Source organism: Rattus norvegicus, chromosome X (genome assembly GCF_036323735.1).
Source record: "Rattus norvegicus strain BN/NHsdMcwi chromosome X, GRCr8, whole genome shotgun sequence".
Taxonomy (NCBI): Eukaryota; Metazoa; Chordata; class Mammalia; order Rodentia; family Muridae; genus Rattus; species Rattus norvegicus.
In genome coordinates, this window is record NC_086039.1 from 24,414,921 (window position 1) to 24,430,547 (window position 15,627).

Consider the following 15,627-nt stretch of genomic DNA (forward strand, 5'->3'; position numbering starts at 1 on the left):
ACCACTCTTAAGTTATTCTGAAACAATCCTTTCAATCCCTCCAAAGGGACTTCCAGATTCTTGCTGCTTTTCAGGGCATAGTGGGGCATTCTACCATATGACTTAGGTGGATACTAATAGACATCATAGTTTAATGTTGCCCTCTCTCTAAACTGGGTAGGAGCGGCTAGATTTGCTTTTTCAACCAAGTCCTGTGTTCCGTAATAATCCCAGTGAGTGCCTGTCAGTTCCTCATTTTTTAATGATGGGCTGGGATGTGGAGGAATGTGGCTTTGATATTGCCAAGCTGTTGCAACTTTTAGAGCAGTAGTCATTTTAAAACTGTAGGTCCATGACTTAACATCAAGGAACTTTTAAATTATATGCATAAGTCTGGTTTATGCAAATCTATAGCAAATGTGAGTATAGAGATACAGACATTGATCCAGCTTCTGTGCCAAAGGTAGTCTCTCCAAAAGCCAAGAAAGTCTGACTTGAGCAGAGGAAATTTTGACAGTTATGACTACAGATTTTTGTTGCTCAGGGATGTGACTGCTTCAAATGTTAAACTTGTAGATAGAGTTCTTATGGAGATAACTGATCATTTTTTAGTGTTTTCAAATGGCTAAAAGATGTAGGAAAGAACAAAAATAGATATTTGAATGAGTTTGTTCCTGGAGTAGTGTTATAAATTCTGTTGGTTTGCCTCCCCCCCCCCCTTTCTACAGCTTCCTTTTAGCAATGAAAGGACCATCTATGTTTCATTTCCTTGTATTACCTATGCTCTGCACTATATCACATATTTTGGCATCTACAAAGAGGCAAGAATTTTATTGAATTGAATTTTATTTACTTGTAGTTATAGAGGTAGATCTTTAGGTTCTTTCCAAGGTGGTGAGGCTGAGTTGAGAAGGATAATTAATTGGTCAAGTGATGGAACACTGCAGTTGTGCATTATGGTCAAGGAAATGTTCTTTCTCTGAAATCTTTTCAGTCCTGTTTTGAAAGATTTCCTCTCTTTGGAAGGTCTTAATACTTCTCAGAGTGGTATGAATACTTAAGGTGATATTGAAAACCACCCAACACATTGCCTGATATATTATGGGGAATGGGCTGTACTAATTTACTATTATTTCTTGTGCCTTTGTGACAACAAAGGGTAGTTCAGAAACCCAAAGAGACCTAAAATATAAGGATTAACTAAAATAGCCTCCCAGATTTCATAGTGATCTCAATATCTAATTTCTGACGGTAATGTGGCCATTTGAAGTTTCTCACAAGGCTAGCACTGCCACCCTGCTTTGTACTCTGCCCAGAAGGCTCCAATCAAGTCCACTTGATTTGAACAGTACTTTCTACTATTAAGCAGTGTAAGCTGCCAGACAAGCCATTCTGGTCAAGCCTAGAGAGTACAAAGGTCATTTCCATTACTACCAACCTTCAGTCTCTACTGTGATTTTTAATAAATTACGAAGTAAGGAAAATGAGGTGGAATTACAATAAAGATCAACCAAAACAAAAAGATTTCCTTTCTTTCCCCATGCAGCCAGAAAAATAGCTCACTGTTTAGCTGTTGTGCCATCTCACCAGCCCTTTTAAAACGTTTTCATTGAGGGTCTTTATAAAATCCTTAACCCTAAACCTTAGCCATGGCTGTTCTTCAAACCTCTCTGTTCTCCCTTTTTCTGCCAAATGTTTTCATGGTTGGCAAATTTTTATTAATATTTTGTCTTACTATTAGCATTTTATCTTTCTGGGTCTTTTCCTTCAACAACCAGTACTGTTTTTCTCAACACCACTTTCTGTTCCTCCTCTGCCACCTCTTACTCAGATCCAAGGATACACATAGCATCATCAGATATTCTATTTCCTACTTAAGTTTTCTGTCTTTGAGTTGTATTTTGTTTTCATGTCAGTATACTATGTTAGGTTGTTTCCCCCTCTCATTTTCTTGCAAAAGGCAATTCAATTTAAAGATAACTTTTCTAAATCTGTAACTTTCTCATTAGCATCCAGTGTTGAAGTATTTGAAAAAGCTACAAAAAAAACTTGATAAATTGTTGTCTAATTCAGGAACTGTCATCCTACAAGTACTTATTAATAGGAAAAGGAGGCCTTGGAAATTGACTTTAGTTTTGTTCTTAAGGATTGGTCAGTCTCAAACATTCTTTGTTTTTTGAGGCAGGGTTTCATTGTATAACAGCCCCTATTTTTCTGGTAACCACTTTGCAGACCAGCCTTGCCTTTAAGTCAGAAAGCTCCTCCTGCCTATGCCCCTGCCTCTGCCTTTTGAGTATTAGGATTAAAAGCATATCCTACTACACCTGGTTAATAGTAAAGATTTGCAAATAAATCCAAACTTCCACTTCTTTCTAAGCTCTAAATCTAACTTAAAATTATAGCTATGTTTTATGTTTGTTTACTTCTTTGCTTGGTCCTTTCCTGTGAGCAAATGTTTGGTCTTTTAATTCAATTTATTTAGAATATTGTTGAATTCCTCTAACAGTAACTTCTCTTAGATAGGATGTATCATTTGTTACAAGTATAATAATTGCTATATTTCTTGTGGCCTGGATTTTTATTTTATACTCTGAACTCTTCCTTCATTTTTGATTTCAGCTCTCTTTTTCTTCATGTCTTAGTCTTAAGGTTCATATAATAAAGGCTCTGGGAGTATAACTTAGTAAAAGGACTTCACTTTGTTCCTTTTCCCTGGTGGTATGAATTTCTGTATAACTGACTCTTTTTCTTTGACAGGGTTGTTGGTACAGAGGAACGTATACCTATCCCCCTCATGGATTACATCCTTAATGTGGTAAGAGTCATTACAGCTAAAGATGTGTACTTTTCAGGCAAATTATGTGAGGCTGTCAGCATAATCATTTAATGTTTTAATCATTTTATCACCTGCCCGCCTCCCCCCGCACTCTGTGTACATGGGCCTTTTAGTTTCCTATCTCATTAGGAAAATATGAAGAGCACTAAAATTTTCTCAGAATTTAAGTTTTCACTTAGCATTTATTATAGACTTACATTAAGTACTTAGACTTGCCCAGATCATTTTTCTTCTGTCTATACGTTTCTATCCCTTAAAGTTTTATTTTGTTTTAGTTCAAATCTTGATTCCTAGAGTTCATTTTATTTATATTATAAGGACTTGTGTGAATAGTCACAACAAATGGAGTACATGAGACAATTAAGACATTAGACCTGTTTCTGCCACTAATTCAGAGTGTTGCACTGAGCGCAGGTCATTTAGCATCTCTTTGCTTTCCAATTGACTTCTGGAGTGCTGAAAAGGTGGATCGAGAAGTTGTAATTCCTTATTTTCTGGATGATATGAGTTTGTATTTTCCCTGTTAGTTGAAGTTGTGATACTACAGAAAATACTGATTTCTTAATTTGCTGTCCCTATCCTGATTCCATACCGACCTTTTACTTCCAACTTTTATCTTCTAACTTGTTTAAGAAAAACAACCTTTTTATTACCTAGATGAAATTTGTGGAATCTATTCTGAGCAACAATACAACAGATGACCACTGCCAAGAATTTGTAAATCAGAAAGGACTCTTACCTTTGGTTACCATTTTGGGTCTTCCCAATCTGCCCATTGACTTTCCCACATCTGCTGCCTGTCAGGCTGTTGCAGGTGTCTGCAAATCCATATTGGTAAGAAACATCTAGCCAAATATTTTACATCTCTGTATGTATTTTCATTGTGTTCTCCCTTACCTATAGTTAAAAATTGATAAATTTGTGTCTGTTCCACTTACTATATTTTATACTATTTTCCATAGTAAAATTAATTTTTGTTTCTGCATTTGCGTGTAGTTTTGCCATTTGAATTCATTTGAGTGTAAAGTATTTCCCAAAAAGCTTTCTAGCTTTCTTCATGCTTTGTTACGGTAGTGTTTTTGGTTTTAGTATGCTCATTCATTTTGCAGTGTTTGATTCTTTTTCCCAAGCTTTATTAGTCATGAATTGATTGTAATTTGTTGCTTAAAATTTGCCAAAACAAAGTTTATTTCCGCAACACCTTTGATTTTTTTTTTTTTTTGCAAGTTACTTGTTCTCCCCTAATGCCTTTAGCAATTATTCTACTTTCTCAATTTAAAGGTACCTTATGTAATAGCATTGTATAGTATTTAAGAGTGTTATGGTGGCATCAAGTGTTTATCAGTTTTATTAATTTTCTTTTTAAAGCTAAATGATATTTTACGAAATACACATTCCATTTTGTCCATTCCTCTGTTACTGGGCATTTAAGTTGCTTCTATTTTTGCCCCTGATGAGTACTGTTGTAAACTTAAGTGTATAAATAGTGCTTCCAAGATTTGCCTTTTGGATGTATATTTTGAAGTGAAATAGCTCAATCAAATAATAATTTTATTTTTGTATGTGTGTTTGCGTGAAACCTTCAAACTTTTCCAAGATGATTTTCTATTCCTAGTAGCTGCACATAATAAGGATTGTAATTTTCCCATTTTCATGCCAAATCTTTGGGTTTTTTTAAATAATTGCCATTCCTGAATATAAAATAGTATTTCGTTTTCATTTTGATTTGCATTTTTCAAATAATTGGTGGTGTTGAGCATAGCATTTCTTGCTTTGTAAACTTTTGTTATTGTCTATATGTGCATCTTTTGCTAAATGTATATTCGTGTCCTATATTTAATCGAATTAAGGTGTTTTGCTGTTGATTGTGGAATGTATATATTGAATATCAGCCTCTTTTTTCAGATACATCACTTGCAAATATCCTCATTTTGTCGGTTGCCTGTTTATTTGGTTGACAGTACCTTTGACATACTAAATGTTTTGATGCTGACCAGGCCCATTTTGTCTTTTGTTATTGTCATTTTTGTTTTCTGTGCTTTTGGTGTTGATCCAAGAAATTTCAGACAGTTTTATTCCTATACTTTAATCTAGGTATTAGAAGTTTCTAATCCTTAGTTCTTGACACATTTGGAGTATTTAGAGACCCAAGAGGTTCCACTTTATTTCATGTGTTTATATTACATTTCCCCCAATATCATTCATTGAAAAGACTGTACTATTATTAAACCATCCCCTATTCACTCTTTTCAAAGACAATTTAACTATAAAATGTGACATTTCTTCCTCAGCTCTATTCTTTTCCATTCATTGTTCAGTACCACAATATTGATTACTATTAACTATAAGGTTGGAAACCAGGAAGTGTGAGAACTCCAGATTCAGTTGTGTTCTTGTACCCCAGGATTATTTTGGTTTTTTGGGGGTTCTTTGGAAAGTTGTAAACGAATTATGAGGGAAATTTTATATCTGCCTCCAACTCAGCAAAAGAAAGATTGGGGAATTTTGATAGTAATTACAATAAAGCTCCTCTGTTGGCTGTTTTGTGCAGTGATAAATAATTTCTAGAAACTGCAATTTAATGTTTTATTTTGTTTCACTCTTTGCAGGTGTAAAGTGCTTTCATAAGAGAACAAGGGGAAAGGACTGATCTAACTACCCCACCTCTAAGATGCTCTGTGAGGAGGGATAGATTTATTTCAAGCCATAGGAAGGCAAATAATTTCTAGCTTTGCATAACAAGTGGTAATCTTTAATTGCCAGATTTTTCTTCCCTAACTTGAAAAGAAATGTAATATTTGGGTTTGTCTATTAAAATAATTTGCCTTCCTGATGCCAATCTCAGAATCACCGCTCTTGTTTTGGAAAGAAGACAGCTTTATAGCTCTGAAAGTACTTGATAGTTTGACTAGCCTTGGTAGCTTTTATAATACTTGCTTTCTCCTTTATTTCCCTCTGCACCATTTGTACTGCTAGATACAGATACATCTGTTTAATTTATACAACATCATAGGAGGTTGAGTTTCATATACCTTCTCAGCCTCCGTCTACAATACTTGCTTTATTCAAATATCAATTTACTCCTTAGAAATAAATGGAAAACAACATTGTAATGTGACTCATTTTCAAGATTTGGAACTTTGCCTAACATTGCTCCTTTCTAAGCAAAATTCGAAACTAACCTCTCATACAGCAGTACAACAGACAGTCCTGTTTGACATTTACATGCTTTAAGTATGATTGGCTCATCAAGTTTAAACATAATATGCTATTATACAAAGGTAGTGAAATATATCATTTCTGACTTTCATGTTTTGGTACTCCCATTTCTAAATTGAGAGACATGACTGGCTGAAATTTCGGAGAGTTCAAGTAATACTCACTTTCGCTATAAATGTTAAGAACATAGTGTATGTGTTTCTTTACGTAGAGACACATTCATAATTCTTGTTTCAGACCCTGTCACATGAACCCAAAGTTCTTCAAGAAGGTCTCCTTCAGTTAGACTTGATCCTTTCCTCCTTGGAGCCTTTACATCGGCCCATTGAATCCCCTGGGGGCTCGGTGTTACTGAGAGAATTGGCATGTGCAGGCAATGTTGCTGATGCTACCCTCTCAGCTCAGGCTACGCCTCTGTTGCATGCTCTCACTGCTGCCCATGCCTACATCATGATGTTTGTTCACACTTGCAGAGTTGGACAGGTAAGAATAATCTTGGTGCTATGGTTTCAGCTTAAAGCCTTCTTATTAGCTGTTGTGTAGCCATATAATTATTATATGAATGGAACTTTAAGAAAAACATTAATATTTTTTCATTGCTATCTTTAATAAATGTTGACTGTTTACAGGCAGAAATTAATTGGGTGGCCATTGCATCTTAACACTGTGTTTTTAATAGCAAATATGAGACTCATCTTACTACATTTATTTAGTTTTTTGTTTACTCTTGTGTGGGCCTGATGTCAAGATGGGTTTTTAGCATACCATGCTGCACATGGCAAGACCAGAGGACAACTTTATGAAGTTCATTCTTTTTCGCTTTTATGTAGGTTCTAAATATCTCAACCTCAGGTTACTGGGCTTCTCTAAAGCCTAAGCCTTCTCAAAAACCATTACTACTTCCTAATCTAATCTCTATACAGTCCAACAATAAGATGACGAAATTTTACCACAAAATATTTAAATTACTAGTTAACAGACAGCAACAAGAAGAAAATGTATTAAATGCTGTGTCTGCAAGCAGTGGTCTTCCTTATTCATAAAGAAAATTTCTCAGGTGCAAAATACATGCTGTGTAAATCTGAGGGCCTGTGTTTTCTTTTTTCTTTTTTTTCCTTCTTTTTTGTTTTCAGATAGGGTTTTTCTATGTAGACCTGAGCCTCAAACTCAGAGATCTGCCTGCCTCTGCCTCCCAAGTGCTGAGATTAAAGGCATGCGTCACCTTGCCCAGCAAGGGCCTGAGTTTCAATCCTGAGAAATTCCAAATAAATGCCTGGCAACTTTGCGTATGTTTATAATCCCAGCACTGTAAAAATAGATATGTGCATTTCTGGAGCTTGTGGTCTAGCCAAAATCTCTCAAAAAATAAAGTTGGTAGCACATGAACAACAGGTTGTTATTTAGACTCCACAAGCCTAGGTACCCATACACTTGTGGTAAAAGAAAATCAATAGCCTGGCTCTGTGTGTGTGTGTGTGTGTGTGTGTGTGTGTGTGTGTGTGTGTGTGTGTGTGTGTGTTTATTTTTACCTCGTTTATGTCTCAGTAATTACAAAAAATAGAACAATAGTTCAAAAACATTATTTTCTGCTTTTGGGCAAGAGTGCATTTTCTACCAGCTACAATATAATGTAGCCCCGACATTGCTCAAACTTATTATCTCTTGCCTACAAAAGTGCTGGGATTATAGGCAGATGATACCATACCAAACAAGGAAAAAATGCATCATAAGTCTTTCTAAAATAGGTAAAGTTTCATATTTTAAAAAATATAGTATTTTAAATATACAATTGTGTGGAGACTGTCTCAAACGTAAAATTACTTATCCTTTTGTTGCAGAGTGAAATTCGTTCTATCTCAGTAAACCAGTGGGGTTCTCAGTTGGGTTTGAGTGTTCTGAGCAAGCTAAGCCAGTTATACTGTTCTCTTGTGTGGGAAAGCACTGTCCTCCTCTCTTTATGTACCCCCAACAGGTAAGAGAGTGCTCATTTCTCTTAATATCTCTCTTGGTTTTTCTAACAGACAAAGTTTGAACAGGGTGGGTGAGTTGGATTAAAAAGTTACAGTATTTTGTCCTTCCTACTTTCTAGCCTATGGATTTAACTGACAAGTTATAACATCTTATGAATGTTTACTTTGATTTTTCAGAGATGGTTGTGTTAGCACAATGCAGATAGCCTTTTTGGTTGCTAGTTCAAGAATGAAAGTTGTTTTTTATTGCATTTAGGATAACTTAAGTGCCCTAAGAGGTATTGCCCAAGCAAGTCAGAGACCTTGCAGAATATAAGTAAACTGTTTACTTACTTGTTTGCTTTGATTTTTTTGTTCCACTGTTTTCCCTTGTCGTAGCTTACCATCTGGATGTGAATTTGGCCAAGCGGACATGCAGAAACTTGTTCCAAAGGATGAGAAGGCAGGTACGACCCAGGGAGGAAAAAGATCAGGTAACTGTAAGAAACTAAAATGTAATGACTATTACTTCTAAGTTCTGTCCCTGTGACTTCAAATGCTTACTGTGAAACTTAGTGTTGCTGTCACGCCAGTTTCATAACAGAGACCACCTATCATGAGGCTCTCTTGCTGTGGACTCATTAAGTCACCACAGGAAAGTACACGCCACACAATAAATAACCTCTGATCCAATTGATTAGATGTAATTTGCCCATCTAGACAGCACAAAATCCTATATCTACCCATCCCTTAAAAATAAAATCATAACAACCTGTTTCTATGTACAGAGAAGAATCTGTTGCCATGTTCTCACAGCTTCTGCTCCCTCCTCCCATCTCTCTCTGTTTCTCCCTTCCTTATAAAACTTCTGTTCCGGCCTCCCTTCCTTCTCTCCAATGACAGGCCTCTTTTTACCTTGTCTCCCTTTACTTGCATAATGACATCAACTTACATCCTTAGTCTTCAGGTTTTGTTGATTTTTTTTTAATTATTAAATTTAGATTTTTTTTTTGGTCGTTTCCTGTAAAAACACATTTTAATAAAAATATAGCATAACATATTTTGCCACCAAATAATACACAACATTTGAGAGGTATCTGCCTGATATTTTTCCTGGCTATATTTAAGAGTATCTTAGGTTATGTTTTTGTTTCTTAAGCACCAAGAGTTGACTATTCCCTGCTTAGTTTCTATTTTGGCAAATGAAAGTCTTTGCATGTAGTTCTATATAAATACAAGATTGGGTCCTCACAATTATTATACCTAAGGCATGGTAATATTTTGATATCATACATGATTTCTCATTTTTTTTAGTGTAAGTTCTCTGTAACCTATTGGTAAAAACAATTTTTCTCAACTTTCTGAATAACAATATTGATCATACTGGATTAAATAATTTGTTACTAGAAAACATCCACCTATTTTTTACATTTTAATATGGATAATCCAAATTTGGCACATGGTTTACATTCTATTAGACAATGTTGCTTTGGAAATTATCTTCTGGGGTTTTTTTTAATTGCATTGAGAGTTCTGTAATAGTATAATCAGAAATCAAATAAAATTCTCCTGACCTTGATGTCACACGAAAGTGATATGTCTTTCCAGAGATTTTTTAAAAAGACCTACCCCAAGTACATAAAACTGAAAAATACTGAAGATAATTCTGTGTATAAAAATCTATCTGATGTTCTTTAAAATGAATCAAAATTACTGAGAAATCGTAAGCAACTAAAATTAAAATAAGTATATCTTAAAATGTAAGAACATAGCAGCTGTTTGTTATGGCAGGTGGAAAGACTGAAAATAGGTATACACCAGAGCATGGAGGTTTTGACAAAAATTAAGAACTGGGGATAAAATTAAAATCCTGAAAGAGAGGGGTTGGGGATTTAGCTCAGTGGTAGAGTGCTTGCCTAGGAAGCGCAAGGCCCTGGGTTCGGTCCCCAGCTCCGAAAAAAAAAAATCCTGAAAGAATTGCTTCTCCCAACAGTTTACACTCTTGTTTTGTGGGTTTCTGTTGGTCAGGCTTCACCCCACTTCTAGCAGTTTGGTTAACAAAGAAGTCACAAATTTTTAAAACCATTAAAGAGGAATTCTGAGGTTTAGGAATACATAGACATAGCCAGGTAATCCTTAATTATAGCGTAAAGGCAGGAGGATGAGCAGTTCGAGGTTACCTCTGAATTCATAGTGAGTTTGGAACCAGCACGAGAACTTAGCTGTAAAGAGGTGGCTTTGGCTGAAGAGATGATGTCTCTTTTAGAACACTTTGCTGTACCATCATAAGAATCCAAGTTTGGCTTTCCATGCATATATAATAAGACTAGCATTGCAGGGATGCCTGTAACTTCGGGTTTCAAGTTGGAAATAAATGGATCATTGGGGCTTGGCGGCTTCCTGCCTAGCTGATAAATCTATAGTCCCAGGTCTGATCAGTGAGAGAACATGCCTCAAAGGAGTAAGTGGAGAGAGGAAGACCACAGACTCTCTCTTCTCGTCTGTCTGCACTCCAGCACATGTATGTATAAGTAAGTAAATCTTTAACAAAAAGCAGTACTGCCAAGATTCCTCAATGGATGAAGGCCCTTGCTGCTAAGCTTTGACTGCCAATTTGAGCTCAGTTCCTAAGAACCCATATCATTGAATAAGAGAAATGATTCCTAGAAGATTTTTTTTTATTCTACTTGTCTACCAGGGGTGACGAGTGTCTGTCTTCCCACATGCACATACTAAATGAAGAGAGTAGAGTATATGTTTTTTTAAGTTCATATCTGCAAGGGACTAGAAAGAGATGACAACTTAACATTGGCTCTTTTGGGGGATCCAGTTTACTAATACCTACACGGTACTCAAAATCCTAAGCCCCAACACCCTCTTCTGTGTGGATATCAGGTGTGTATGTAAGTTCACAGACAGGTGCAGGCAAAACACTCACATGCATAAATATAATAAAACTATTTAAAACTTCATACACAATTCCTAATTGTGTGTAATTATTAAATTAATTTGTCTAGCAGTGTTCTATAATACCCAATTTTAGTTTGAACAAACTAAGATTCTAGCAAGACATCTTCAGTGATAACTTCAAATATGATAATATATGTTTAGATAACTTCATATGCTTTCATTTGGGGATGCCAGCAGTTATTTACTTGCTAGAGCTCCAAACATAAACGCACATTGGTGTGTTGTTGTTTTGATGTGGAAGGTTGGTTTGGTTTGACCTCCTAAACATAGGAACTAATTGAAATTTAAATAGGGACAAGTACCATGGGTAAGTATTTTTTGAGACCCTTCAAAAATGGATCCAAGTAAATGCTGGCTCTGCATGATCTTATTAACCCCCTTTTTACTTCTATAGATGGAGAACAGGATGGGACTGCTGGAAGTATGGATGCTTCTGCCCAGGGGTTATTGGAAGGAATTGAGCTAGATGGTGACACATTGGCACCCATGGAGACAGATGAACCTTCTTCTTCAGATTCTAAGGGCAAATCTAAAATCACACCTGCCATGGCTGCAAGAATTAAACAAATCAAGCCATTGCTGTCAGGTCAGTTACTCTCCATTTTTAAAACTCCCTCTTTGAACAGTACTCAAACAAGTTAAATTAGAAAAACCATATTTTTTGAAATAAGACAGTGTTGAAGGAATGTGGTGACTCTCACATGTACTTTGTTGAATCCCTATTGTGTCACATGATCTATACTAGTTGCTAAAGATATAAAAGGAAAAAAATCCTAAGTTTTATCTTCTCTCCCTTTTAAATTTTACTTACTGTTCATACTGTAGTTATTGCAAATGGCATCTCCTACCACTCTACTGATAATGTCTCACTGAGGTGTACCTGAGGTGTACCTTATTACAGAGTCTACCACATACTTTTATGCAGTGTAATGCGTATTTGACCTACTTTATGCCTCTAGAAATAACTCTTCTAAGCACTTACATTTGTCAACAACCTCCTTTTGCTTTGGTTATCCAGTAACATAATTTCTTGTGTTTTATTAAAGTTACTTTGGCTGCTTCAGGGGACTGCATTATCAGGGTACAAAAGTTTATTAAAGATATAAAATGATTGTCTTTGCCATCTTTTGCCCCTTTATATGATACCAACATGCAAAGACCTATTTTGGATATTTATCAATATTTGCCACTGTCTAACTTAGCAAGCACTAAATGACCTTCAGATACTAAAGATTTTTTATCTTTGTTCATGTTTATTTTGATATGGTTTTTACTAATTATTCCTAAATGGGAATAAAGTTAGATAATGTGTTTCTCACTTAACTATAGTTAATTAAATAGTGTGACCTTAAAACATTCTAAGTTTGTGGTAAATCAGAATCAAGTTTTCTTTGTCTGTTTCTTTGTTATCAGGCATTTTGTTTCGTACTTTTGATTTGCTTCATTATCTGTTCATGTATGAGCAATATTGAGAAACAATGCTTGGTTACATTTTCCTATTAAGTTTTTAGATTCTGAGTCTGCCAGAACTTCCATCCAGGCAGTAGCCTGTTCCATAATTAAAATTATGCCCTGTGAATTTATGTAGAATAGAAAGATGAATAACTTCTTTTCATATAGATAGCTCATCTCACTAGGTTTTGAGTGTGATGTTTAAGACCAATATAAATAGAACATACAGGTTCTATTCCATTCATATTTATATATAATATATATTACATCATTTAAATTTTTATTTATAACCTGTGTTCTATGTATGCTTGCATGTGTATGTATTTTGTGTAAATTTACATATAAAGGGAAATGGGCTAGTGAGATGACTAAAGTGACTGCTGTTTGTAAATGAGAGTCCCAAGTTCAGGTTTCCAACACCCAGATGGAAAGTCACATGTGACAGCATATTTCCTGTAATCCCATAGCCCATGTAAAGGTACAGGGAGAGAGTAGACTTCTCAGTGGTATCCTCTGAACTGTAGACATACTATAAAAATAATGATAATGGTAATATAACTTACTGCTATTAAACTCTGAGGCACATAGTTGTGATGTTGTAAGATTGTTTCAATATTTTATAGAATTAAACTACCTTCTGGATTTCAGCTTCTTCCAGATTAGGCCGAGCGCTTGCTGAACTCTTTGGACTCCTTGTTAAACTGTGTGTGGGTTCTCCTGTCCGCCAAAGAAGGAGCCATCATGCTGCCAGTACCACCACTGCACCAACACCTGCTGCTAGATCAACAGCTTCAGCCCTCACTAAGCTACTCACAAAAGGCTTATCATGGCAGCCCCCACCATATACACCTACTCCCCGCTTCAGGTGAGTTCCTATTTTAGGTGCAGGGAGTAGAAAGTGGCTATAAAAATGATGTGTTTGTTCCTATTCTACTGAGGAAAATATGAGTCCCATATTTTCCCTTTATTCCTTATGAAGTGTTTTTATTGTACTTAGTATAGAACATGGAACTTTCTAAAGGGTTTATTGTTAAATTGCATTTCAGTAAGCTTTTAAATCTTAATTGGGTGGCAAGTAACACTGCAGTGCCTAAATAATCCTTCACCTAAATAATTTTCCTTTTGACTTCTTCTCTCAATTTCCTGTTGCTTTTGTGTGTATCTTAGAAATGTTTTTTTTTTCTTTTTAGACTGACATTCTTCATCTGTTCAGTTGGATTCACCTCTCCAATGCTCTTTGATGAGAGAAAGTATCCTTACCATCTTATGCTGCAGAAATTTCTCTGCTCTGGTGGTCACAATGCTCTTTTTGAGTAAGGATTATTTGCTTCACAAAGAATCGTTTCTTGTACTTTGATCTTTCCTATGTGGCTTACCTGCTCACAGCTTTCTAAGTCATTTATCCTGTGCTGGTAGGATATATAGAGAGAGCTGTTGTGTCGTTTTGTGTTTCATGACCAAGCCATGTAATTCCCTCTGAAGTAAGAGTCTGCTTTTCTGCTAGAGAGATGGGTGGACAGAGAAGAGGACCTGCAGCTTTTCAGGGGACCCAAGTTTTATTTGGCATCTTACAACCACCTGTAACTTTCATTCTAGGGAATCTGAATCCCTCTTCCTTGTTGATAATCACACATTTGCAAATACTCACTAAAGTAAAAAAAAAAAGTGTGTGCATAAGTGTATAAAGAATCTGTTTTTTTTTATATTTGGCTTTCCCTTCATAATACATTTTAGAAGAGTAAATCTAATTTTGTTTCTTTCAGTACAGTAAATTTGGTTGTTGTTTTTTACTTGGCTTGGCCAAAACATGGCTAAAACATTTTAAGATAAACTTAGTCAGTTTGAGTGGATATTTTCAGTCTTGAAAACATTTGTAAATGGCATGTTAAAAGTTATAACTGCTTCTTCTGAGCCTAACTCAATATATGTAGTCCTCACCCCTCATCAAGGAAAGTTTCTTCTGCATTACGTAAGACTGTTTCAGAAAACCACAACCCCTCAAAATGCAGAGTTGTGGAGCCTAGTCCTATCTGATACATCTACAAAATAATTCTGTACCTAAAACTCAGGGAAGATTGTAGAACAAGGAGTAGAAAAATTGTAAGAGCCAGAAGACCAGGGACTTTGATATGAGACTGTGTGTTCTAGTAATGTCAAGCTGTACCCATAAAGTCTCAGCAGCCTGTCAGCCTATACATGAACTGAACAGAGAAAACAACAATAGACATTCCAAAGTGGGAGAAGGCCTCAAGAACTCAAACCCACACAAAGATCTATACAGGCAAGTAAGGAATGCTGAGAGTAGGAGAGCGTCTTCTCAAGGGAAGAGCATAAATAGTCAGCCGTGAAAATATACATACAAGTAGCATTATCCAGATTGGACATGATATGTATATATATGTATGAGTATACATGTATATGCATTCATGTAGCAATGAAAAAAAGAGGCCATGAATTTGAAAGAGCAAGGAGTAGTATATGGGAGTTATTAGAGTGAGGAGAGGGAAGGAAGAAGTAAAAGTTATAACCTAAAAAAAAAGATTGTATACCAGGAGGACAAAAAATAGGGTACCAGTGTAGTAGTGATCTTTCACCGTAATATACTAGTTAATACTCTTCACATGTTTTGTCTTACTTGAATTTAGAACGTTCAACTGGGCTCTATCCATGGGAGGAAAAGTTCCCGTTTCTGAGGGATTGGAACATTCAGACTTACCTGATGGCACAGGAGAATTCCTAGATGCCTGGCTTATGCTTGTAGAAAAGATGGTAAATCCCACTACGGTGCTTGAATCTCCACATTCGTTGCCTGCCAAATTGCCTGGAGGGGTCCAGAGCTTTCCACAATTTAGTGCCCTTCGCTTCCTTGTAGTAACCCAAAAAGTAAGTATTATACATTTTTTTTACAACCAAAAGGGAAAAAAATTCTCATGCTAACTAAATAGTTGTCACTGAGCTCTGTCCATATGTGATTTTTGAAAAACAAATGGATATGGTTTCCATATAAGGTTTTAGTCTTTCTTTTTTTTATTTATTTATTTTTTTTTTTACAAAGAGGAATAAAGCCTTAGTTTTCCTGCTATAAACATGAAGTATATTCTTCTTATTGGTTATTCTTGATGAATTAAATGCTCCCAACCCACCATACCTACTGTACTTTGTTAAACCATCTTAGTACCAGTCTAACTTGTTGGTCATGGTTGTAATGTTGGAACTGACTCA

The 15,627-nt window shown here is 35.8% G+C and overlaps 1 protein-coding gene across 44 annotated transcripts in view; it reads left to right on the forward strand.

Annotated features, from left to right (window-relative positions):
- The window catches only part of Huwe1 (HECT, UBA and WWE domain containing E3 ubiquitin protein ligase 1), a 130,091-nt gene that overhangs the window by 64,213 nt on the left and 50,251 nt on the right, over positions 1 to 15,627 (forward strand). For 40 of the 44 annotated variants that reach the window (XM_063280233.1, XM_063280199.1, XM_063280222.1 and 37 more), the window contains 9 exons: positions 2,737 to 2,794; positions 3,473 to 3,649; positions 6,272 to 6,517; positions 7,873 to 8,006; positions 8,383 to 8,477; positions 11,348 to 11,539; positions 13,054 to 13,270; positions 13,596 to 13,718; positions 15,051 to 15,288. In XM_063280233.1, the coding sequence (XP_063136303.1) occupies positions 2,737 to 2,794; positions 3,473 to 3,649; positions 6,272 to 6,517; positions 7,873 to 8,006; positions 8,383 to 8,477; positions 11,348 to 11,539; positions 13,054 to 13,270; positions 13,596 to 13,718; positions 15,051 to 15,288 (1,480 nt within the window). The remainder of the gene's footprint in view (positions 1 to 2,736; positions 2,795 to 3,472; positions 3,650 to 6,271; positions 6,518 to 7,872; positions 8,007 to 8,382; positions 8,478 to 11,347; positions 11,540 to 13,053; positions 13,271 to 13,595; positions 13,719 to 15,050; positions 15,289 to 15,627) is intronic. The other 4 variants (XM_063280223.1, XM_063280237.1, XM_063280224.1 and 1 more) reach the window with 1 other exon arrangement.